This window comes from Fundulus heteroclitus, chromosome 22 (assembly GCF_011125445.2).
Source record: "Fundulus heteroclitus isolate FHET01 chromosome 22, MU-UCD_Fhet_4.1, whole genome shotgun sequence".
Taxonomy (NCBI): domain Eukaryota; kingdom Metazoa; phylum Chordata; class Actinopteri; order Cyprinodontiformes; family Fundulidae; genus Fundulus; species Fundulus heteroclitus.
The window spans coordinates 6,644,488-6,671,903 of record NC_046382.1 but is presented as its reverse complement, the minus strand read 5'-3'; the positions used below and the strand labels follow the sequence as shown (position 1 = coordinate 6,671,903).

Below are 27,416 nucleotides of genomic sequence, written 5' to 3'. Positions count from 1 at the left end.
GGACGGCTCAGTGCCTGCCAAGGTTTTCATTATTTACCACACCAGTTATAAGCCAGTGCAACCAGGTGGCCTCATTACAAGAACCGTCAAAGATATCCACATTTAAATAGACACTTTGGCCTGATTTATGAATTAAACAAAACTGTTGAGATTCCTGCAAACATCTGAAAATGGGCGAGTTGTGCTGCCTGCAGGCGTTTTAGCCAGAAGATACTAATTCACTTCACTGGGGAAAATGTAGAGGCTGCCTGAAGCTAAACACATGCAACGCTGCCCTGGTTGGACGAAAACTAGACTGGAAGTCTGTAATATCAGCACAAAGAAGAATCCTAAATCAAGAATTGCATTTATAATGTTGCCTTTTAGCAATATTGCTACAGATGAACAACTAATAGTTCCCAGATACACATTTGTCCTTAATAATTGAGTTGAAGATGAGAAGTAGACGTATTCTCTCTATCAGGACATGAAACTGTTTCATCAGTTTTCCATGAATTTAACCTCTTAAGACCTGAGAATTGTAGTCTAAACTTAGGCTTTTTGACAGCTACAAATGACCAGTTTCTCTTCTTCCTTCTCCTGACAGATCTGTAAATGAAGTTTACAACTGATCAAACATATGTTTTCAGCAAACTAGTCACTGAAAAATAATAATGCTAATAATTTCTTCTTAGGTAATTTAAAAGAGATGTTGTATTTCAAGATTTCAAAGGGATTCATTGTGTTTTTCAATCTGTGATGGTTTCTTCCAAGCCTCCTGAACCAATACTGACAGTAATGAGAGGCATGAGCGTTTAAACAGAAAGTACTTACGAACATGACTCTTTTCGGGATGTGGTCTGACTCAACCAGAGGATTCCTGTAGAGCCAAAGCTCCTCCGGCTGGATAACTCTCTCAAAGGGCTCCAGGAACTCTGTAAACCTGAGAGGAAGAACAGGGACGAGTATAGTTATCAAAGTTCAAAGGCTTGCTTCTTAGTTACAAAAAAAAACCCTCTGAGACATTCTACATGTTTAAGTTGGATTCAGCAGAACACAAAAAGGACGTTTTTTTTTTTTTTTGTTCTTTCCGAGGGAAACCTTGGGGTCTCTTCCTGACATCCTCTTTACTGCCATCTCACCAGAGTGTGTAAGAACAAATTAGTATTCCTCTGCCTCCTCCGAGCCTCCATGGCCACTTGGTGGTCTGTCGGATACGACCTTGTTCTTTGTCATTTTAACAAGGTCTTTTGTCACTTTAGTCTAAAACAGTTCAATGGCCTGTCCTGCTCTGAAAGGAGCTTCAGGATACAGTGACTCTGGGGACTTTTAAAACAAAAGGCTTTGAATGTACAGAATAGTGTAATTTATAATGACATTACTTCCTTGATTAGAAGACCTGCTTAACATATGTCTTGTCAGGTGAAAAAGTTAAAATATTGACATTTTTATAAATAAAAGCCAACTATTCATATATTACTATATCTTAAGGATCCTGCTTTTGTTGGGGCCCCTCCATGGGAGGAACAAAAAGGACCGACGTGCACCAGAGAACAAAGGAGGCTGGTAAACACGCTTAAACCAAAATGCGCAGTATTAACCCAATTTTGTGCACAGTTCCCAGGAGGAGTTTTACACAGCAGCTTTCTTTCTCTTTACCCACAGCACCCCAACAGGCTGCATCACAGAGGAAACAAACGGGAATGTAATGATGGCGCTGGCCAATTGTAAGACTGCATGAAGCCAAACAGGTTAAAATGGTTTTGGGTTTTAAAAACTGATTTTGATTTTAAAATGTTAACTATTATTCATTGTTTTCATTATTTTCATGATACAAAAACTGAAAGTGTTATTGTGTGGTGCATACATAAATAATTTAAATTGATATACATATGTTTGTATAAATAATAGGTTTTATTTTGCATTGTTTATTTCTATCTAAAAAAGGACAACTACATGTACAATGCTCCACCTTAAAGTTTGTAAAAATAGCTCTACAGGTCATTGTCAACTCAATTCATTTGTATTTATATAGTGCCAGTTCATGATACATGTCATCTCAAGGCTCTTTACAAAGTCAAATTCAATCAAATCCTCCAGGTTGGTCTGAAAGTTTCCTCTCTAAGGAAACCCAGCAGGTTGCATCAAGTCTCTCCAAGCAGCATTCACTCCTCCTGAAAGAGCGTAGAGCAACAGTGGACAGTCGTCTGCATTGTTGATGGCTTTGCAGCAATCCCTCATACTGAGCATGCATGAAGCGACAGTGGAGAGGAAAACTCCCCTTTAACAGGGAGGAGAACCTCCAGCAGAACCAGAACCAGGCTCAGTGTGAACGCTCATCTGCCTCGACCCACTGGGGGTTAGAGAAGACAGAGCAGAGACACAGAAAGCACAGAAGCTCACATTGATCCAGGAGTACTTTCTATGTTAGATGGTAATAGAGGAGGATCTGTCTCCACTGATGATGTCACAGCTAACAGAACACCAGACCAGGTGTACCTTCTATGAAGAGAAAAATGACAGAGAACAAAAAGTTAAAAGATGAAATAACAACAAAAACTGCAAACTGGAGAGCAGTAGGAGAACTCAGCAGAGTGAGATAAATAGATCCTGATGTCCTCCAGTAGCCTAAGCCTATAGCAGCATAACTATAGAGGTAGCTCAGGGTAACATGAGCCACTCTAACTATAAGCTTTGTCAAAAAGGAAAGTTTTAAGCCTAGTCTTAAAAGTAGACAGGGTGTCTGCCTCACGGACTAAAACTGAGAGTTGGTTCCACAGGAGAGCAGCATGATAGCTAAAGGATCTGCCTCCCATTCTACTTTTAGAGACTCTAGGAACCACCAGCAGACCTGCAGTCTGAGAGTGAAGTGCTCTGTTAGGAACATACGGGGTAATCAGAGCTCTGATATATGATGGAGCTTGATTATTAAGGGCTGTAATCTAACTTTTACTTCAATTTACAAAGCTGTATGCAACGAAATTTCGTTCTGTACGCACTCTGTGCATACAAAATGACAAATAAAGTTGTCTAAGTCTAAGTCTATACGTTAGAAGAAGAATTTTAAATTCTATTCAGATAAACTGCTTAAATCCATCAGGGAAACATTATCCTGAAAAGTCCTGTTGTCCAAAACGTCAATGCTGCCTGCAGCCGCGCATCACCCTGTAGAGCTGCACTACAGAGTTTCAGTATGAATACAAAAATTTTTTTAGTGTTACATTTTATTGTCTCTCAATGGGAAAATTCAAGTGTACCACCAGCAGACTAAATAAATCATAAATGAACTGAACTTATATAGCAAACAGTCAATTGCACACATTCATACATCAATATGCAGCTCGGTAGGCAACTTGTGGTAAAGTCTATTGCCCAGGGGCACATCAACATGAAATATTCTACTAACATGTAACAAAAGGAAGCAGGAATCAAACCCACAACCCTCTGATTGCAAGACAACTACTCAGCCCATCAAAATAAAATAAAAAATGCCAAAACCGAAAAATGAGAACAAGATACTTAAAGTGAGGGAAAGTTTACATCACATGAAATGAGAAACTAATATGCAATAGATGCAAGTTTATATATGTGCATAGATATTTCATTTTTACACATCGTGTGAAACAGATTAATAACAGTGGCTTATTGGTACGTGTCTATTATCAACAAAACTCCTTTCTTGTCCTCTCTGGAGTCCAGGAAAGCCAATCATACGTGCTTAATCTGTCCCTTAAATGCAGCGCGGCTCTGGCTGTGAAGTCAGCTCGACATGCTAGCGGTGCGTGAATGAATACTACGACTGTGAAAAATCTATTTGTTGCTCTGTTGATGACTACATGTCAAGATGTTGCTGCAAAGGAGCAGCCTAATCAACTGATTTTACACCTTGCTGACCCCGTGTTCCTGATTCCCTTCAGCCGTGCTGCATTCACGGTACGGGCTGTGCATTAAAATCCAACTCAACTCTTCTCTGTCCACAGCTGTCAGGTTCAGGCATCAGTGCTCTGAAATGTTATTTCTGGGGAATAATGCAGGGAAACTGAGCGTAGGCAGATAAAGACGGTCAGACCCCCACCCCAACTTTGGAGTCATTACATGCAGCGATGCTCTAACTGTCCGCTGTAAGCTTATCTCCCATCCAGGCCAACATCCTGATTACTTTGAGACACACTCTACCCAAAGGTATCAACCGCAGGGAGATCTTTTTTTTTACATGGGGGATGTTTGACAGCATGGAGTGTACAAACTTATTTATATTGTATAAAATGACTTATTTGTAGCAAAGAATAGTGTTGGCGATGTTAAGCAATCCCTTCCTGAAAACACACTTTAAGCTCACATGATCTTTTTCACATTTTATTCCATCAGCATGTTATAAAACCACATTTATATGTAAAACAAGATTTACATGAGTTGTGATTGTAACATGTGAATGACCAAATGTGATCATGATTAAGCACTTAAATACTTCTGTTAGTTTATAAATCACCAAATAGCTTAGCACCAAAATACTTTAAAGACCTGTTGTTGCTGTTTCAACCCTCTAGACCACTTAGGTCTTCTGGTTCTGATCTATTCTGCAACTAGAACCAAACATAGAGAAGCAGCATTTAGTTCCTATGCTCCATAAATCTGGAACAAACTTCCAGAAAACTGCAAATCAGTAGAAACACTGAGTTCCTTTAAATCCAGACTAAAAACCAAATGTTTAGAGCTGCTTTCAGCCATAATAACAGGAACACTGACCAACATATCTGATGTGTATTGATGTTTTCACCTGATACTATTTAAAGTTTGTTACTGCTCTCACAACCAGAGACCGTTTTAATGTGTTTATGATGTTTTTATGGTTTCATGATGTAAAGCCCTTTGACCTGCCTTGCTGCTAAAATGTGCTACAAATAAACTGGACTTGACATAAAATATTTGTGTTTTATTAGTAAATGAAACAAAACAATGACATTTGAGTTATTAGTTTTAACTGTCCTTGCAAAATATTGTGTTTGTTGCCATTACTGATCACTCTCATGAGCTCAAAGTAAAATTAATTTTTGCATAACATTGCTTCTTTTCACTTTTGGATTATTTGACTCAAATTAGTGCCAAAGTCAGACATTTCGCCCATTTAGAACCTTGTCTTGTCTTTTCCTTTCCAGTCATTAACTTTGTTGACAGGATCATTTCCAGGCCAGGGTTCCAGGCTCCAAACATCATAGATTCAATTAATCCAAGACACCTTTCAGATTTCTGACTGTGATTCCAGATTTTAAAAAGCGAGTGTGTCAAGCCCTCTGCTCTCCCTGAAATAAAAGCTGAAAGGCAGAAAGGAAGGCATCAGTTAGGGGAGGGAACAAAAGACTTAGTTTGTTTATGTGTTGAAAGCTCAAAAAAACATTGACAGCGGTTACATTAGCTGAGTGTGTAGAGGTAATAAGACACTCAGCATGTGTGTCAATTTATCCTGCTGGGAAATAATGGTAATCACAGACATCACACAGCAGAGACAGCGAGGGTGGAGCAGGGAGACGGGCTGCGTCTCGGATGCGGCACGCTCATCCAATCAGAGCAGCAACATGGAAAGTTTGCAGATGGAAGAGGCTCTAGATGGGGGCTTTATGGCTTTTGTTAGTGATATATTTGCCTCTAAATTTGCCCCTCCGTGTTGTGTAAACAGACCGCAATGAAAGCCAATATCACCTGAAGCTGTACACCCAGAGGGGAGCGCAACTACAGGCAACAGAGCAGTGATGAAAGACGCTGCAGAGGGAAAATCCATCAGAGGGAGAGAGAAACCTGCCTCCACCTCACAGGCAGAGTAATCAGCCCGGCTGAGGCGTCCAGCTCACTTACTCTGAGTTAATGTTGAGTCTGCATAAAACCTTATTTAGCAAGGTCAGAAAGAGTTTCATACCAGAGTGTCCAAATTCCTTAGTGGTGGAGAAATTTATTCTCAAAGGTCACATGAACGCAGCGTGTCCATTTCAGAGTTAATTAGATCACAATCTTCACTAAATTAGGTACAGGGCCTTGAAAATCCTTTCAGATCTTTTGAATTTTTCATATGTTGTCTCAATACGGATGTAAACTGTATTTTAATGGGATTTAATGTGATAAACCAACAGAGCAGTGCAGAACTGTAAAGTGAACATGAGACAGGATCGGCTGTTTTACGGATACAATCTGAAAAGTGTGGCAGGCTCATGTATTCAGCCTCCTGTATTCTAAATCCTAGAACTAAAAGTGGGTGGAACCATGCAGCTGCCTTCCTTCACCCAAACAGGGATGTAACAGTAAACAGAGATAATCTATAACCAGGCAATAAGAATCAAAACATGCAGCAATATTTTAAAGAGACAGCGTCTGTTGACTTGGGAGATTATGATCATGTTTCCAGAGCTCTGTCTGGCCTTTAGAGTCTTGCACCTCATCCCCTTGAAGCGCTTGTCGAGTCGTTGAGAAGCGCTTCGAGCAGCACCTGAGCTACTTTGAGAGGAGACCTTGCTGTGCTTTTATGATGGAGTACTTTCAGTCTGAACTCCTTTTCAGGGTAAAAGCCTCTCAAGGAAGAAGAAAATGCCAGAAAAAAGAAGAACATGTGTTTTTTTTTATTATCTTGGCTCCTGGCAATGTATTTTACTGATTTGCTGACTCATTTTAAATATGCTACCTGTTTGTTATTTTAATAGATGCATTCTGATTTTGAAGTTAGCTAATTTAGTAATGGTAGTATGTTGCCTGTCAGCATCTATTGTATTTACATTAATTGTATTTTATAAAGGAACCCCGAGGGTTATCCACCCTTTCAGCGGTGATATGACTGAGGAATAGTAGATTAGATATTCAACAGATTAGAACACTATTAAAAAGCTAATAGTGAAAAACATACAGACAATTAGGGTTGATTAATTCCAATTTTATTTATATAGCAGCCATTTACAGCACATGTTTACACGTTACAAAGTTACCCTGAGATTAGAATATTACATCAGAACAAAAACATTTAGATACAGAAATGTGCCTTAATAAAATCATGTTTATTTCCCCTTTAAAGGTTGTTAAGGTAATTTAAAAGGTTTTAATCTGACAAACGACCCTCATTGGAACACGTTTCTAATATTGAAGAAAACTGTATAATTGACTAACATCACACTGAATAGAGTTCAGTAAGTCATTCCTATCATCATTATTCCCGTTCTCCCGTTCTCTACACCCTGCATTTGTTCCCAGTGCACTTTAAGATTTTATTGTTTGTTTTTAAAGCTTTAAGTGGTCTCGCCACAGAGTATTTGTCCGAAATTTTAACTTTGCGGGAGCAAAACCGGTCATTGTGGTCTTCAAATCAGTTGGTTTTAGAAGTCCTAAGGTCAAGGTATAAACGGTGATCAGGCTTTTGCAGTTTTTACAACGTTTAAATGTATTCCTTGTGGCAGTTGTTCTTTCCAGGCGGCAGGAAATGAGTGATGAAGCTGGAATTGTTGTATGCACTAAGAATGGCATCAGTTTCAGTAATATTTAGCATTATTTTAATGTTGTGATAGAGTTTAATTTATCTAAAGAATGAAACTAACACAATTTACTGTTTTAGTAAGTAGAAAACAAAATCAATGCAGTTTCTCTATTTGTATTTCTGAACCAAACTGTAAACAAGACAAAAAAAAGTCATCTTGCTCGATGTCTTGGGTTTTTTCTCGTTTGACAGGAATAATAAAAAAGACAAGATGTTGGAACTTCAAAGGAGACTAGGTGGATAAAACATTGCAAAAGAATGTGTAGGTTGATCGGGACCCAAAGAAAATAATAAGGCACAACATCTTAGATTTTTCTGTGTTGTTTTGTCTGTCAGTCTTCTCCTTTATCATCATAGCCAACAACCAAGTTACAACTAGAGGAATTAGGAGCGACACGTAGCGCCCACGCATTAGCTAGCCACCCAGACACATAAGCTCGCTCTACTGTTTATTGCTTTGAGCTTCAGAGAAAGAGAGCTATTTAAAAACAAAGATAAGGTGTACCACCAGCTGGAGGCAGTTTAACTCAAGCTCTACTGATGTACAATCATCCAATTCAATTTTGTTTATATAGCTTCAATTCACAACATCTGTCATCTCAAGGCTCTTTCCAAAGTCAGACTCCATCAGATCCTCCAGGTTGGTGAGAAAGTTTCCTCTCTAAGGAAACCCAGCAGGTTGCATCAAGTCTCTCCAAGCAGCATTCACTCCTCCTGAAAGAGCGTAAAGCCACAGTGGACAGTCGTCTGCATTGTTGATGGCTTTGCAGCAATCCCTCATACTGAGCATGCATGAAGCGACAGTGGAGAGGAAAACTCTCCTTTAACGGGGAGGAGAACCTCCAGCAGAACCAGAACCAGGCTCAGTGTGAACACTCATCTGCCTCGACCCACTGGGGCTTAGAGAAGACAGAGCAGAGACACAGAAAGCACAGAAGCTCACATTGACCCAGGAGTACTTTCTATGTTAGAGAAGACAGAGCATCTATAAATCAATATAAAGTTTATCGGACAATAATGCAAAAATGCATTCAAAGTAATATTAAAAGCCTTTTAATTGAAAAGATTGAGGAGCATTAAACAAAATGTATCGGCATGCATCTAACAATACTATGGAATAACACACTTTGCATTTGAATATGATTTTTAATGATCTGAGGATTATTATCTGGAAGTTAAAAGAATAGTTCAGATCAATCCAACCTCATGAAAAAGTCTAATTTCTGAATGCTTATAGCATTACAATGCCAGATATAAACTGCTCATAAGAAACACCTTTAACACCTGTTATGGAAATATACAATCAGTTGTTGTATTAATCAGGCATTGTTTAAAGAGCAAAGAGTTACCTTGTTATCATTAAACAGTGGCTTGGACTTGTGATTTATTTTTTTATTTTTTTTGGACATTCATCCTAAAATAGATCTGTTCAAGCAGAGTCCAGGCATGAAGTCACATGATGTTGTGCGGAGGCACTTTTACAGTTTGACAGCTTTTTTATGCCTCTTGATGTTATCTGGGTTAAACTCTTAAATTCCCAACTGGGTTAATTAAAGTTAATTAACATTAATTAAAGTTAGTTCCTGAATTTACAATGGGAGAACAGACTTCCTTTGTCTGTGAGCAGATAAGCACCTAGAGGGTTGATGTGTGCGGGGATTTAAAAAAATGTGTTCGCGTAGTGTTCGAGCAGACGAATGGCTTACAATGGCTGTGGAGAGGGACTTTGGTAATATACTAAATGAAGCTCCGTGGTAACATAAGTGTTTGTCTCCCTTAGGAATTCCAATTTTAAGTGTTTTCTCTCTTGTGATTGTTTCCTTCCTTTGTTACCAAATCTCTGAACCGAGTGAGGCGAGCCTTCATGAAAGAGACAGGGAGAAGTAACACGTTACACCCCATAACAACTAGAATCAAAGGAATCAATCCCCTTCCAATAAGGTTTTGCCCTTCCCAAGGCAGAAGAGTTGAACCGCGCCGCAGAGCCACTGCACCTGGCTTCACGGTTGCAGGATATCAGAATCTACTTCCATCAGGAGACACATTTAGGAGTTCTGGTCCAGTCAAAGTTGATACAGCATAAGCACTCAGGAGGTGCACATTTATCAATCAGCTGGGCTTCTTAAAGGTGTGTGTGTGTGTGTGGGGGGGGGGGGGGGAGAGACTGTGGCGGGCTCTGACCATCTGCCACATCCAGGACAGAACTCCAAATGACTTTTTCTCACCAGAGGAAAGCGATTATTTCTGGCTTTCTCCCTCCGATGGCGCCCGCCTGCCACCGCCTGCCACCCCCTGCTTATTACTCGCGGTATTTAATCATACAGCAGGAAGCCATTGAAAAGTCTCTTATGAGATTTACAAGCTATTAGGAGCAGAGGTTGTATTTCCCTGTGGGGAACGCTCATCATTTTCCGCTGTTTGTGTCTTCTGGGTGATTTAGCAGTTGTGAATTCCCCTTTCTCCTCTTCTAAACCATCAAATGCAGCTGGAGGATTTTACTGTTTAATATAAGGGGTCAGTGGCTGTTGGTGGGAATGAAGAGGGTTTTCTAGGAGACATAAAAATGCTGGGAGGGGGAATGAGCATGAGACAAGACTTTAATGGCTTTCCCATTTCTGGACAAGTTATTTCTCAGGGGTGGATGGGACTCAGATTGGCTGGCCGGGACTTGCCAAATGGATAACGCACTGCTTGAGCGGCTCTTGAGTTTCCTTCGCAGAGGACTTGAAAATATCGAATGGAGTACAGCACAGATTGCCGGGCGTAACTTTAAAAGCCAATGATCTATTTAGAATATGTTTTAAAAATGCTCTTTTCCAACGCGCTCCTCTGTGGCTCTGAGTAATTAATGAGGCTCATCGCAGGCAGTCGTTGTGGGGAGAGACAACACAATCCGGCATGCACCCAATTACAAGACGTGCATGAAAAAGGAGCAGGAAAGCTGCGTCAGAATGGAGAGGATTTGAGAAAAGTAGAGCAAATTAAAGTTAATCCTGCAGAATGCCCCGAGTTTAGTGTTAAGCTGTGAAGTGTGTTTGATCGGTAGTTCTGGAGCTGTTTTAACTAAACTCTGCTGCTCAGAGAAAGCATAGATTTAAGAAACCGGGGTATAATACGTGTCAGGCGGTGGTTCATTGATTTTCCTCATCAAGGAGGGAGTCAAGAAATCTCTAATTGCTTTGATTGCAGAGTTTGTGCCTCTGTTATCGAGTGTCTTTTATTTTAAAAAGCTGTCTGTGAAAGTAAAAATCCTCTTAGCTTTCCTTCATGTGTAAGGGTCATGCTTGTCTTAAGACATGGTTCAATTATTTGATCCATTCTCTGTCAACTAACGGAATCATATATTATCTTTATTAATTACACATAAACTAATATATAACAAGAATTAACTTCTATTCGTTTTGATGATCGTTGCTATAGTTACTAAGAAAATTGCAATATTACTTTGCAATAATGTTAATAGAGAAATGTGATGTTGCTGCCACGTTTTGACCAACACAATGATTGGGACGACTAATATTGGCGTCGTTTTAGGATCCTTACAAAAGGTCATTCCCCAAGAAGCTGCACTTCAGAGTTCTTTATTCAGGCATGTTTAATGGAAAGTTGAGTGGAAGAAAAAGCTGTGGCAGCAATAGGAGCACAACCAGGGCACGTTATTTAAGCGTTTTGTAAAGCAAAGGTTTGAGGGAAATTCAGAGAGACACTAGAGCCAACATGGTTAACTGTCCCAGGACCAGGAAAGAGGGGGAGCCCAGAGGAAAGAAGAGGCTTGAGGGATTTTATTTTTTTTATTTGTTTAGTTTGTATCTGAGGATGATTCTGCTGCAGGAAGAGAACGGCAGGCGGATGATGCCCATCCAGAGTCAAGTAAGAAGCCATGCCATCATTGATGCTGATCAGTGTAGCTCAGCATCCATTAGCTGGTGGGAAATAAACAACATGTTGTCTTTAGGAGCAACGGTGGAGCTCAGTAGCTCCAACAGCACGGGCACAAGACAGGAGGCAGAGGTTCAGTCTGAAACTCAGGGGAGGAGGAGAGCTACGAGGCAGGGTGCTCTGATGACAGTCAGAGAGAAGAAGGACGTAGCAACACTTTAGCTGAGAGAATCCGCCTCAGAGAGGAGATACTGTGTGAGAAGGACAGCAGAGCCTCCCCGTCAAGTCATTTACTACAAACGATGGTCATTAGGAAAGCCCAGGGCTCTATAAAGGCTGCAGCTGACCAAGAACAAAGTCAAGGCAGGGAAAGAATCTGCTCTGGCACAACTGGAGAGCGTGCAGCAGCTCAGTTTGGCTCAGTTTGGCCCAGTTTGGCTCAGTTTGGCTCAGTTTGGCCCAGTTTGACACAGTTTGGCTCAGTTTGGCATAGTTTGGCACAGTTTGACGAAGCGGCGTAGAAGGAAACCTGCGATGTAACCAATGCTTTCCAACTTTTTGGTAAAATATTCAAACATGAACTGAGCTTTTTTATTTCAGAGGACCAGGGTAATGAGAGAGGAGGCAGCGCAGTTCATGAGAGAGAGCAAAAAGTAGGAGTCCAGAGATCAGGAGAGAGAACACAGGATGCTCAGAGAACCATGTAACTGAGCTAAAAATGATATATTGTCCATGTAAAATCATTAGTTTTAGTCCGCGCTTGTCTAACTTCTTATGGCTTTATTGAGTCACATGTAATGTTTCCCAACCAAATTATAGCACATTGTGTAAATAAATCCACCTGGGTAATTTAATGATTTCAGTGTATTATAAAACACATCCTACAAATGTAAAGTATTTGGTAAAGTATTAGAAAAAAAGATGACAAGCCTTTTATTAATTATTGAACTAATGTGGGAAGGGACAGAAGGGTACAGAGAGAAGAAGAAAGCAGGAAAGTTAATTAAATAATTTTCCAGTAAAAGGATTGCAATCTATGTCTAACACAGGATCGCCGATCCAGCCTGAATCCGTTTACAAAAATAAATGACTCAATAAATATACAAACTGGCAGAGAGCTGAACCCCCCTGATGGTAGAGCCAGAGTTGCTCCTTGCCACAGATGATGGTGACAGTGCAGATGGAGGCTCTGGCCGCCTGGTCAGAGAGCAGAATGGATCAGAGAGCGACAACCCGACTGATTTCATCAATCCTGCATCATGACCGATTCTGATCGAGTCAACGTTGTACGTGTGATGACAAAACGGAAGGCTTTTCTCTGAGAGGATGGGGGAACTGCCAGCAGAAGCAGGAACTCCCAAAGTATTTGACTTATTCTGCCTGATCGAGACTACATGATAAACAGCAGCTGAAAAAGGCCTGATTTTGCCTAACATGCCGTAGAACACTAACTTCCATAGAACACGTCCTGCATAAAATATAAAAAGCTTTCTGAGAGATTTTAAGCTCATGAAACAAAGCATGGCCAAAAAAAGTCGTCCCGGGTTAGACTCCTCAAACTGAAGCACTCTGATTTAGATTCTGGATTGATGAACAGAACCAAAAAATCTTAATTTTTATTGGCATCCACCTGCATAACTGTGCTTTAAGTGAAATATGTTTCCATTGATTAGTGGATGATATTTGCCAAAGACGTGCCAATGTTTGCTACACACCCACAGCTTTACACTCTCCACAGATATAAATCAAATCTCTACAGCTCAGGTTTTGCCTCAGTTTCAGTTTCTCTCGCTGCACAAGCAGAAAAAACAATCCTGCTTCTGCGTTTCCAGATATTAGCTCCTCTGGCTGGGTATGGATGGTTTAATAAAGCGCCGTGCAGACGGCTTAGTGAGGGTGGGGACGGGTCGCAGTGACGCGGGGGCCGATCCCACTGACAAACCAAGGATATGTTCAGGATTTAATTACGCTGTTTTCATTGCATCATTATTGGACCTGAGCTCAGCGCCGCTGTCTTGAAGGCTACCGTGGGCCAATATATGCTGCTGATTTAAAGGAGCCGGGGGATAATCGCGCTTTTTAAGATCAGAAGTTTCAATCATGCCATAAACAACACGCCTGAGGGGCTCCTGCTGGATTATAGGGACCTAACGCAATTACAGTTAAAGCTGCTTTACTTTTATGCCAAGAGAAGAGCAGAAATCTGAGAAACCAGAGGACACACAGGGGGAGCTTGGAGGTGATGTTATTTAAACACAGAAAGCAATTAGGTTGAAGTTAGAAGGTTGAGAACAGAATTAAGGCTGCTACCCCAAACACCACCAACACCCAACCCCTCCCCTCCTCTGCTACTCGAAACACCAGCAACCACCCCCTCCCAAAAAAAAAAAAACAGGCAATAAGATATTTAAAAAAGGTTGGTTATTCAGCTTGTTAGATTTTTACATTTTTCCCAGTTTTTTTAATTTTTTAGCTGTTTTGAAGCAACGTATCCATTGCAGATTTGTTGTGTTTTCCACGTGTTTGTGTATCTAGATGGAAGTGATGCTGAGACTTTAGAAAATGCTGTTTTCATTTCACTTGGTGCTCTCATTCCCACGCTGATGAGCGCCAGAAAAGGACGCTTCATACATCTGACTATCAAAGCTGCTCTAAACCCCAACAACACTTTTCTCTTTGGTCTCTGCAGGTTACAGGATCGGTTCAGGCGGCATCAGAAACTTGGTTTCCCTCTGGTTCCTGACTCCACGTAGAAAAGCTTAAAAAGTACAGATTTGGATTTATGGATGTAATTGAATTGGTATTGAAAGTTAGGCTTAGAAACAGTATAATTAGGTTTTTTTTTAGGTTAGGGGAATGAGAACTAACAACCACCTATTTATAAATATGAAAAGGATTGAAAATGATGGATTGGGGGATTTTGTCTAAACTTATACTATTTTAGTAGTGTGTCTGGGCTCTCCCTTAGAGATAGGGTGAGGAGCTCAGTCATCCGGGGAGGACTCAGAGTAGAGCCGCTGCTCCTCCACATCGAGAGGAGCCAGTTGAGGTGGCTTGTGCATCTGGTTAGGATGCCTCCTGGACGCCTCCCTGGTGAGGTGTTCCGGGCACGTCCCACCGGGAAGAGGCCCAGGAGAAGACCCAGGACACGCTGGAGGGACTATGTCTCTCTGCTGGCCTGGGAGTGCCTTGGGATTCCTCCTGAGGAGCTGGCCCAAGTGGCCGGGGAGAGGGACGTCTGGGCCTCCCTACTGAAGCTGCTGCCCCCGCGACCCGACCCCGGATAAGCGGAAGAAGACGGACGGACGGACTTATACTATTTTTTTGTATAAATGTTATTCTTATATTGGTTTGATGGCTTCACCACAGCCGAACGGCTCATATCGATAACCGGCGATAGCACTTCCCCAGATTTGGTCTGTTAACAGATAAATAGGTCACATAAACACACCTGCAAACCGCTGTTGAGTTAAATTTACTTTCAGATCCTGAATTTTCTAAATTTAAAGTTGAAATAAATCCAACCCAACCGTAGCTGGAGTCGTAATTGGAAAGACGGATTTAACAATCCTGAAGTCAGATTCCTCACTTAAAAAATTAAATTGCTCATAAGATGGATGGTGTCACATTAAACCAGTGACACAATTAACACTATGGATCTCTATTTGTGAATGTGTTCTTTTACCATGTCAATGTACCCGGCTGAGGGACAGACATTGGTATCCCCATGTATTGCTGACCGTAGCTAACCTCTCCACAGACAATAACAAAGCTAAAACCTGTGAGTTATTCTTCAATGGATGCATACGCTCTCTACCAAGGGCACAAATTCAATTTCATTGTTCAGGGGGGAAAACAGAGATTTATTTCAAGACATTTTTGGGGAGATTCCAAAGCTGCAGTGAAATGTAAATTGTTGTAAAATGTACAAACGGAACCTCATCAGTACTGCTCACACTACTAATACTAGATATTTTTTAATTAATCTGGTTGACATGGCATGGCCAAACGTACTTAATAATCATGTTCCATTTCATTCCAATCTCCATGCAGAAAGACCCAGGGTTGGATTTGAACCCAGAACCTTCTTGCTGCAAGGCACCAGTGCTCGACTGATTCCAGATGTTAAAGTGTTTCATCCTGCAGAGAAGTGGAAGTAAATAAAATATGTCTTTTATTTTAGGTTTCTGCTCACTGGAGGTCACTTATTAGTGCTTTATCAACACTACTCCTCTGCTGCTCAGGTGTGTGTGTGTGTGTGTGTGTGTGGGGGGGGGGGGTATGAAGCCATCCTTTTTTTTAATAAATGAATGGTAGATTTCCCCTCTTTTGTTGTTTATTTTCATATTCTTTAAAGTATAAATTCTTAAGAGGGGCAACAAATATATGTTTTTCCCCAGACTTAGGGGGCCCAGCCCCCATGACACCCCCCCCCTCATGATTTCCACGCATGGCCCCCACTCAGTGTGACCTGGGTACCAGATTATCAGACGTTGAGCCAAATGAAACACGGCATTCACCACAGTGGATACATAAATCATGTAAACAATACACATTCATAACGAATACATTCATTCTGGTATTTATTTCTTTTTTATTCTGACTTTTCTGATCAGCTCGCCCTCTGTTGCTCTGGGAACCATGTTCAGATCAGATCAGCTTGTTTTCCTCGTTACTATAAATTAAATCGTGAGTAACTCTGTCTGCATCTTTGCTGCTGTCACGCCTGAATTTCCCCATTGTGGGACAGCAGAGGAATATCTTGATTCCTGACCTGCAGGGCTCTCTCTCTCTCTCTGCGCTCTCTGGTGGATCGTGGTTGGACAGACAGTAAACGCCACGCGCTGCCTGCCTGTGTTTGTGCGGCTGGCTACAGTCAGGGCAGTGGCTGAACGTGTCAGGAATGCAGAGCCTCCGTCCTGTCAGAGCAGGGACCCGGGCTACACGCTGAGTGACACTCTGCCGGCTCCCTGGTGGTTTCCCTTCTACACTTCACACGTCACACACAACCCAACTGGGAACAAAGTGGAAATGCAGGATTCTAGAGAGATGAATGATGGAGAGAGCTCGTTAAAAACACAGTATAATGAGAATCCACAGGGAGCGTGATTTGGTTCAGGCTCAGTTTTTTCTTTCCTTTTTTTTGTTTTAGTAGGATGAAAGCTGCAGATTCGGCATCAGAAAGGTCACAGGCCTCCTCTGGAGACAGGTGTCAGGTAAGGCGGTGGTCTGAGGCAGGCGGGACGAGGCCGCGGGGACAGGGACGGATTTCAGAATGGAGAGAGCGCGGCGGGAGGACAGGAAGATGACCCGCAGCAGGAAAAGACAGGAAGCAGGTGTTTGGCCAGGAGGCAGGTCCTCATCCTCCGTGTGTTCAGAGCTCATGTGCACCGGGCATGCTGGGAAGTCACGCGGTCCAATTATATCACTGAGCTTCTACTGTTTCTACATAGTTAGACTGGTTTCTAAGTAGTGAGGCTCAGTTTTGTGATGGACCAGTTTTTTCTATTCATTTTCCCCGATAGTCACAAATTTGCAGCGAACAACAACAAATACAAAATGTTCTTTTCAATCTGTGGTTTTTTTTTCAAGGTGTTTGTTCCAATTTTTACCGTTCACTGGCTTGAAAAAATATGGAAGGTAAAATAAAATCACCGCATTCACTGGGTGCTTTCAGTTATTTCAGAAACTCTTTAATACCTTTATACCTTTCTAAAATCACTAGACAAACAAGCCGTTACCTCACCACCAACACATTTAATTAGATTTTAAACCTGTTCCTGGGCTGTTTTGTGAACACATTATCAAAGCTAGCTGATAATAAATTAAGTCTTGCATAAACTCCAGTAATCCAGTCTATAATTGTCCAAACTTGAGAGAATTTGGTGAGAATGAACTTAAGGCACGTTTACAGTGAATAACACTAAAAATGTGTTAAAGGTTTAATAGGAACGCGTCTCTTGTTGCTGTAGAGCAATATCACACTTCACTAAATCTTAGACTAAATCTTTTCAGACAGTCCAAGCTCAGTCAGACTGGATGAAGCCCCTCCATCAACATCAGTTTTCAACTCTTTCGGTCTGAACTTTGACTAGGCCATCCCAGCCTGTGAATATTCGTTGATTTAAACCATTCCATTACAGCTCTGGCTGTTTACTGCAATCACAACTTTGTTACGGATTGCTTTGAGCAATTGTTTTCTTCCTGCCTCTCTTTCATTGAGGCCACAGCTGCAACGTGCTAGTGTGGCTAGAGTTTCTACAGCCGGATGTTCCTTGGTCTTTATGGTGCTGTTTGTTCACTGATGTTGTCCAACAAAACTGTAAAAACCTCCAAAAGAAGAGCTGAACCAAGAAGACTTACCACAGGCGTTTACTATCCTGTAAATAGTCACAGATTTTATTAACTGACTTTTTATTAAGTTCACTGTAAAGCAAACCTCAGTTGAAGCGTTAGGGGCATCTCAAAACCACAGTGAATGTAAATTAAAGAAACTATGAAGATTTCCCTCAGCTTCCAACCACAGCAACATGACTGCTTTAAAAGAGCAGATGCATTAGAAGCTTTAAGCGTAACACCTTTTACTCACTGTACTTTAGAGCAGTTCTTCTTCATGGCAGCACTCACTCCTCTGATCTATAATTATCCAGTAACCCTTACAGGCTTTATATAAATGAATATAAAATATGGTTCAGTTAAACCGGAGGTGTTTTAATTAAGCCTGCTGATTATAGAAACTCACAAACAATCTCAGGCATAGAAAGGTAATTAATTCACTGGCATCCAAAGTCAGATCTGAGAGCAAGAAATACAATATGTGTTTAGTTCAGAGGAAGAGTTAAAAATATCAGCATGTTGGCACCGCTGGTGAAGTTGTGCAAGAAGTTTTTAATTGTGGTAACACAATGTGACATTATGGGATGCTGAAACTTTCATCCTTTAATTAGAGAACATGTAGTCAGTGTGGACAGAAGAAACATTACGAAAATTACCAGCGGTGTTTTTATTGACACTCTTGCTGTTGATAGTTGGTAAAGCCCTTGTTTGCCCATTTTGGTTCTCCTACTTTAACTTCTCCTAAGGTTGGAATGTCCAGAAAATGTATCTCTCCTTGATGAAACCACTTCAGGAGCGACTGCTGTGGTTCTGAGTTTTTTGTGTCAGTGGGTCGAGGCAGATGACCGTTCAAACTGAGCCTGGTCCTGCTGCAGGTTTCTTCCTGTTAAATGGGAGATTTCCTCCCCACTGTCGCCACATGCATGATCGGTATGAGGGATTGCTGCAAAATTGACAACACAATGGCATGATCATGGAGTCACAGTGGACATCCGCTGGCAAACTTAACATGATAATGTCTGGTGGGTATAAAATGTTATTCTGACCTCCCACTGCAATCATTTTATAAAGTATTGTTAGAGGTGCTAATAATTGGACCACAACTCCATTTATTGAAAATAATTACTTCTAAAGACAGGATGTTTCTCCCTTACTGATTACAGTAAATCAACTCAAATTAAAGAGCGTATTTTTACTAATAGATCAGCTATAAGTGGCAGTAAGTTAGTGGCAGTTTATGTATTGTTGCATAAATAAAATGTTCGCATAGGGAGACGTCAGAGTGAGACGTCAAGGTCATCAACGCTGAGGGAAGCCAGAAGAATGGAACAATTAAACAGAGGCACTTTAATCGCTCACACTGATTGGATCCAGACTGGGTCCCAAGGCAGACTGCTGTCAGTGAAGTCCTGCTCATTGTTCCTCCTGGCAAACGTCAAAGCTGACAGCAACAAGAGACCGAGCTCAGTGCTCATTCCCAGCGAGCGACGCACAGATCCTCCCAGAACCTCCTCTGAGCGTCAGAGCTGGCGGTTAGCCGCATCAGAAGCTGAAGTCAAGCAGTCAGGCGTTCTCCTCTGACTGTACATTTGCATTTAAAGACAACAAATCTGGACTTCTGTGGCTCTGTAATTACTTCACACGCAGCTGTCGGTGCTCCTCTCTCACAGCGACTCTCGTTTTTCTTGCCTCGGGCTTGAATTCATTTTATTTTTCCCTCCGGGGTTTCTTTTGTTGTTTTCTGCCCTGCCATTCACAGAGCTGGGTTTTATCATCATTTCAGCTCTCCTTCCATCCTTGAAAATAAAAAGATTTCTTCTTTTTTGTTCTCTTAAAGATGGTATTTTCAAAGCCTCATGTCAGGTTTAAAATAATAAATCTTTTTTTTTTTTTTTTTTTTTTCCATTTCTGGCCTTCAACCTCGGCTTGTGCGACATAAGAATACTTGTGAGTTTCCACGTGACAGCCAGCCTGTAAAGGCATCGTTGGACAAGTCCTGGATGAAGCCTCGGTTTAGGTTTTCTCTTCACAGTTTGATAATTAAGGTTCAATAAAGCTTTAGTTCTCACCAGCTGAACAGAGCGTACGATGTGAGGCCTTATTCGGTTCGTATGATACATCCAGCAGGTCCTGGATCCACTTCAGGATCTCCGACCAGAGGAGAGTTGATTGATGGTGTTCCCTCTGGGTACGCGTGGGTTCTGATGTTTTCTAGCTTATTTCCTTTGATTTAATTTCCCTCTGGGTTAAACAAAGTATTTTTGAATTAAATTAGAATTAAAAAAACATGCATGTTAGATACAACGACCACTCTAAATGAACATTGTTGCCCTGTGATGGATGGACAACCTGTCCAAGGTGGACCCTGAATGCACAGTTAATGGATGGATGGATGGATGGATGGATGGATGGATGGATGGATGGATGGATGGATGGATGGATGGATGGATGGATGGATGGATGGATGGATTGATTGATTGATGGATGGATGGACGGACCAATGGAACAGATGGATGGACGGATGGGTGGATGGATGGATGGATGGATGGATGGATTGATTGATTGATTGATGGATGGATTGATGGGTTGATTAATTGATTAATTGATTAATTGATTGATGGATGGATGGAATATTAAGATTCAGATTGTATGCATGTCTAAGAAAGCAGCTGTGGGTGCTGATTCTTTGCTTTCTCTGTGGCATGAAGCAGATCCATCACCAGTCTGATTAGCGAGCTTCCTGCTGGGAAAAGTCAAATTGGCAAAAGGTGTGAAGACGTTTCTTGGCTGAATGAAAAGTGCCTGACTCGCTGAGGCCCCAATCACTCTGTGCAGACGCCGGCGCCTGTATTCAGCCTCTGAAAGCGGCGGAAGCTGCAGAGGTCAGCGAGCGTCTCTTCCACGCTGAAGTCAAGGACAATTCAATCAAGGAGTCTCTCGCTGCGCATCCTCCAGACGAGGTCTAATCACGGCTCTGTAATTAGTCTTAGGGAAACACGCGTCTGCGCAGCATTAAAGTGCGTGGCATTTGCAGACCGAAGGAGTAAATTAGACAAGCGTGCTGGAGGTCAAGCGCAGCAAATCACTTCCATTAAATGCGGAAAAGGTCACCCAGGATCCCGACGCGGGAAAGGCACCTACCTGTGTGGTGTACTGCACCCACCATGAAAAACTCCCTCCCTTCATCTATCACTACGCATGCTGAGCTCACCTGGTTGTGTCAGAAAGCGAGCTCTCACCCCGCTGTGCACCGAACTTAAGAGAAGCTGCCGTGGAGAGGGTCTGACAGCAAACCTGGCGCCCCGAGGGACTCTCAGGGAGAAAAGAGGAAGCGTCTCCCTGCGGGAGGAGGACCTGCTTGTTTTATATTTGGAGGATGTTGGAAAATGGGCCCACGTGTGTGTGTGTGTGTGTGTGTGTGTGTGTGTGTGTGTGTGTGTGTGTGTGTGTGTGTGTGTGTGTGTAAGGCAGCTCATTTTCCTCAGGCCCTCACCAGTCTTTGTGTGGGAAGCTTACAACTGGCAGTGATGGAATAAATCTCAGGAAATACCTCCGGCTGGAGCCAATGACTGATGAGGTAACAGGTGGGGGTGGGGGGGTTATACAAACAGAAAGATCATCATGGCAGGAAGCGATAAACACCGTCTGCCCTGGAGCTTCGTTTCCTTCACCTGGCCTACCTCTCGTCAGGAAAATATTTGTTTTATTTATTTATTCAAATATTTAAAAAACGTCTGCCGTATTTTAACTGAGCTCCCAGGCATCAGAAGATGCTTCATTGGTTAATTTTGTGGTCAGCGTGATGCTTAGAAAGGCACGACGTCGTTTTCTGGTTTAAAGCTACATCTCCACTTCCTAAACTGGAAGCAGAGTTGAGGAAATGAGTCCTGGTGTGGAGCAGGCAGACGGCGTCCTTTGATCCAGGCCAGATTGTTTTCTGTGAAAGCACTTTTCTGTTTCACATATTCGCTCCTTCTCTTCCCTTTTATTTACCGCTGGGCTTCCAGATTCCTCACCGCATGTTTACACCGAAGGTGCAGAAAAAGCAGCGGTAAACACCTCCGACCCCCCGGGGATTACCTGCAGAGCTGACTCAGACCGCGTGCAATGATATAAATGAGCTCTACAGCATAACATGTGATTGTTGGGTCATGTGATGCGTCATCGCTGCAGGTTCAACCTATTTCTGTCATGATCCAGTTATTTCTGTCCACTTCTAATCTGTGTTTAGTTATATTAGCTCTAACTATAAATAGCTATATTCTCGGTTTTTGTGCCTTCCTCGGTTCCCTGCCTTCACTATTCTCACCGGCTGATTGGTTTTTCTTAATTGTTCTCATCTTGTTTGTCGTGTAGTTGATTACTTCCTGGTTGCTTTTTTCTCTGTTGCTGGATTCTCTGCCCCCCCATCACCACCTTTGTTCCTGATTCCTTCCTGACTCCAGTGGTTTCTCAGTGCTAGTTCTCCCTTTTCTTTATTTAATCTCATTATCCCCATCATCATGTCTGCCAATGTGGCACTTTGGGTCTGCAGCACCACAGCGTGACAGTTTTTGCTGTCATCCCAGACTTTTTTAATGAGCTTTTCCTAAAACCTGCCACTTCTTAACATGGTTTACTTTACATCAACAAATAAAAGGTTGGATCTTTTTTCTAAACCTTTCAGTGCCACATGATATTAAAGCAACAAGACATGAATTTATACTCCGGCCTTTCACACATCTTCACCAAGGTAGCCAATAGACTACACGCCTATATATAACAACATTTGATTTGTACATCGAGTAGCACATATAATGACATTAAAGGGTTTCTCTTTTATTCTAGAAGTATTTCTCAGGATAACATTGAAGGGGTAGAGGCTGGTTCCTTTAAGACAACACAAAGAGCAGCTGTAATGTAAAGTCGATGGAGCAACAAAGACAGGATGGGGTTGGATGGATGATGAGGACAGCCGGCCATAATGAGCTGATCAGACGATTGTGTGGATTGAAATGCCACAGGATTAGCGCCGTGACACACTGAACTGTCAGGGAATCCCTGCTCCTGGTGATACAGTCAGCCGCCTTTTGCTCTCTGTGGAAGCCGTGCCGCTCTCCGTCACAGCGGCTGCCCGGCTCGCTGATAAACAGCATGGATTTTCCTGCCCCTAAAGCTCCTCTCTTGCTGCTAATCCTTTCTCCGCATGGATCCTCAGCGTTGGGCGGCACCAATTTTACATCTGCCTCACATGATGCCAGCCTTGTTCTGCAGGACTCAGAATTATCAGGTCCAGAATTCAACCTTCAACACGCTCGCTTATACACAGCCATATTCAATAAATGAGAATACTAGTGAAAATGAGATTTCTTCATATACCTCGTGATAAACATTATAGGGCTGGACGATAATTCAATAACTATATGTATTGATCTATAGACGTATATCGATGATAGGAAAAAAAGGGTCAATAAAAAGTTCAATAGAATAACAGTTTTCCATCCTTTTAAATTCTAGGCTATCATGTAGGTTAATATTACAATCATTAATCCTCACAACCAATCACAATGCAGACCCAGGAAATGCTGTGTCACCAAGCTCCGCCCCCTTCAGAGAGTTCAGAGAGCACGCGTTCTGTTTTCTTTTTTAAAAACTTGCAGTTTTGGTAAAAAGTTGGTTGAATAATTGGTTGAGTTTTAATTCAGTGTTTGTGTGCTCTGTGTCTAAAAATAGGTCGCTAAGCAACAGCATAAAACAGCCAGGGCTGCACTACATGTTTTGAATTTGTTGATAATTATCGATAACGATCAAAATAATTTCTATTTTCTCGCTATGCTTTTTTTCTAATTCGTCCAGCCCTAACTACACACAGATGGACGTTTAAAGCTTTTATTTCTGTTAATTAGGATAATTTCCCACTATTAGCTGATAAAAACACAACATTTAAGACTAGAGTAATATCTGATAACAATAAAAACTGATATATAGAGAAATTAGAAGTTACTGTAATGTATGTTAATCCCTGCTTAAAGGTTGTTTTTAAACATATTTTTAGTCTGACAAAGAGCCAGACTGGAACACATATTCTGATTTATTACATGTGACTGTTGATCCATCATCAGCGTACATGTCTGCATCAGCAGGTCTCTTTTCAGCGGCGACGATGAAACAACCTTCAACTGCAACAGGGCACTCAGGTGTGAATCCAGCCTGAGTCGCTCATTCAGACATGTTGAGGTGCAGATATAAGTCCACCAATAGGTGTATAAATATCCGTCAGCAGGCTGCAGAGACGTCTGCTGCTTTCTGTAGCCCTCCGCTTCCGGCATGATATTTGACAACTCCTAAATGAACTGATGAAGTTCATTTAGGTGTTGGGTTCCCTGCCACAGACCTGACCTTTAAGCCGAGGCCATTAAGTTTATAGAGGTTTGAGGTCCAGGCCATTCCAGCAGCTGTTTATCTATTCCAAAAACATTGTTGACGAGTGTTTAGGATGACTGTGTCCAAGTTCTAATCATCTGATTCAAACTGTCATCTTCAAACTGAAATAAATATGTTTGAATGTTCATGAACAACTCAGAGAGGAGAGAGGCCCACCCCTGCCATCAGCTGTAGACCACTGGCTGCGTACCGGAGCCAGCGACACATCTGGATGCAGTGCAGCAGCAAAGCATCTGCTCCAAGCCGGCAGCTTCAAGCAGAAGATGCAGTTTCACACATGAACAAGCCACCTCTTTACTGGAGAGCCGTGTTAAGGTTAGTTTGACCAGAATCTAGGTATTTGGCCATAATGACAAAAAAAAAAATGTGTTTAAAGGAGTCAAGCTGAGGCTGTCAGACCTAAAGACACTGAAGCAGCAGTAAAGCACGGTGGTGACAGCATCATGCTGTGGGGCTGCTCCATTGCTAGTGGAAACCACCTCAGCTTCACCTGAACAGCTTTAACTTTAAAAACTTTAAAAACCACTGAATCTTTATGCTGGATAATCATGGTGTCTGAAATAGATCATAGTTCAAAAAGCCTCAATATAAGCCAAAAAAAAAGGGAAATATTCCTGCTGAGGACGGGCTTGTAGTAACTTCTGACAGAACTGTATTTCCTTCAGTCTTTCTCTGCATCAAATATTTATCTTAAATTATCTTTTTTGTTTGGTCTGATTGGATTTCTGTCGGAATGACACTTTACAAAAGCTTTAACGACTGATTAAAATGACAGTAGACAGGCTCCTTGTGTTGATTCAGACAGAACGGACATGAATGAATGTCAGTCGAGGCTAAATCCTCACGGCAGCTGCTGGTTGTGTGTCTCTAGTCAGTTTGGCTGGAAAAAAAAAGAAAGCAGGGATTCAGCCCCTCCACATCAGTCCTCATCAGCACCAGAAAGCGGCCACTTCTCTGTCCTGAATTTAGATTTCTGTCTTCCATGGAAATGTATTTGGCCAACTTTCGAAGACCGTCCCACTGCTCGCTCTTTTTTTGGGTTGTTTAATGTGGTTCGCAGCAGCCGGATGAGACGCTGCTGCTCGCCGAGGGACGATGCTGTAATTCGCATTCAAATTCCTCCAGCACAGCAAGGAGTAGGTTTTAATTATGAAGCAGTCACACCGGCTGCAATGTGAGACAGCAGCGTGCGCAAATCCGTAGCAGATAGCTGCTTATGCATGTGAAGCAAAGTCGGTTGTAATCGTAGTTGTTCCTCTCTCCCTTCTTTAAGGTGGAAAAACGAGCAAATAAAGCAATGAGAGCTTTATTGACTTTAGTCTGGCTCTGGAGGAGATGTGTGCTGTAACAATAAACACTACAAACGGATGTTTGCCGCCGCTGTGGTGTTGAACGTGTGCTGAAAGCAACTTTTTCCAAGCAGACATACCTGTTTACTGTAATATTCCCCAAACCGACTCTTTTTTTTCCACAGGTGGAAGCAATATCTGATACCTTCTTAGATTGAAACAGTGTTAGACAGAAAGATGGTACATTTTGGGATGCTGGAATTGTTTCTTTAGCATCTTCAGTGTTTTACTTTTTATTTATTCATTTCATTACCTCTGACTTTTTACCATGCATCCTTAAATCTGCATCCCTGCTGCAGCGACAATGTGAAATACTGCTGTTGAGTAAACGGCAGATGGATGGATGGAGAGTGGTGAGTTTATCTTTACGAGATAAATACACAAGCTCCTCCTTTGCTGTACTGGAGCGCAGCAGAGTACACAAGGTGCTTATTGATATGCAAATATCACCTGACTTTATCTGAGCTGTCCACACTGCTTCCACATCAGGCCTGAGGCAGGCAGCGGGACACACTTCATTCCAGGTGAGTCTCTGGTGACTTAAAAGGAGCAAATCACTGGTCTGAGCCAGATTAAATAATAAAAAAAAAAACGCTGCAGCATCTGGATGCACTTTTCTGATGACATTGATTATTCACAACGGATGCAGACGGTGATATCTAGTCCAGACACGTCCGCAGAAATTATGATCAATATTGCAGATTAGTTCAAACTCACATATCTTGCATGTATTGGGGGAATACTTAAGTTTGAGTGATTCGAAATCAAGCATCACCCCATCGTTCCTCTCACTAATTATTTCCCTGTTGAAATGAGTCAGCCCAGGCTGGCTGCTTAGAAATAAATATAAAAGTGAACTAATCTTTAAAGCGGCTGTTTGGAAGTAACAGATCTATACCATCCAGCCCCCTTCAACGAGCCAGAAATCTCTTCTCCAGGATGAACGGACTGCTGCAGAATGCCACATAAGAACCAGAACACAACAGAAAACCAGATTTATCATCTTTAATCTTTTAATTTAACAATCACCAGGAGCTCTAATGGCATCCTCTCTTGTTAGCGGTTGTCTGGTTTTATTAAAGAGAACCACAGAGTGCTCTGATGATGCTGCACCAGCTTCTCTAAAGACAGCCTGACAGCGAAGCCAAATATGAACCGCCACTGTATTTAAATCACACAACGGTCTCAGTCTCTGACATTCACCAGTGTCTGAATAAAGGTTTGCACTGGATTGTATGCGAGAGCTGCTCCTGTGTGATAAAGGCTGGTGCTCAGCTTTGCCCTGAGAGGAGAGCATCTCATGCACAGAAATAAATCATTTTCAAGAAACCATCTGGTTTTATTAACCTTAATCTGCTCCAACTCACTATCCTTATGGCACCGTAATCCTGACACATTTCACACGCTGTACGGTCACCAAACAAATTATTTGTTAATAACTATCATTTTCCCAACAAGATATGTCATTTTTCAGTTTCCTAAGGTCCCATTGATCACTATAGGCACCAAGTAATCAGTAAAACAACTCATCTAATCAAGACGCTTTCAGAAAACACAACAAAGGCACCTTAGAGTGACTATAGTTTCTATTTTCTCTGTTCCTAAACTAAAACTAAAACAACAAAGGCCTTCTCAGCTGTATATCCATGTCCACTGACCTTCTTTAAAGGCATACTATGCAACATTTTTCAGTTAATTAATGTGTTCCATACCGTTTTGGATGATTAAATGAGTAATTTCAGGTCGAACAAAGGTTTTCTCTGCCGCCCTGGGGGTCTGTGGGGGAAATACCGCACTTGCAATTGCAAGAGCTCACGGCCCGCACACACAGAAGTCTCGCTTTACGGCGAGAACTCCATGTGTTTTTGCCCTGCCATTCACTATATGCACGCGCAAAAGCACCAAAGAACCGCGTGTTAACGTCAAATAAACATGCAAGCATA

The 27,416-nt window shown here is 41.9% G+C and overlaps 1 protein-coding gene across 1 annotated transcript in view; it reads right to left on the bottom strand.

The window, feature by feature from the left end:
- plpp4 (phospholipid phosphatase 4) overlaps positions 1 to 27,416 on the bottom strand; it is a 71,729-nt gene that overhangs the window by 38,955 nt on the left and 5,358 nt on the right. The window contains exon 2 of the mRNA XM_012866120.3: positions 814 to 922. Coding sequence (XP_012721574.2) covers positions 814 to 922 — 109 coding nt within the window. The remainder of the gene's footprint in view (positions 1 to 813; positions 923 to 27,416) is intronic.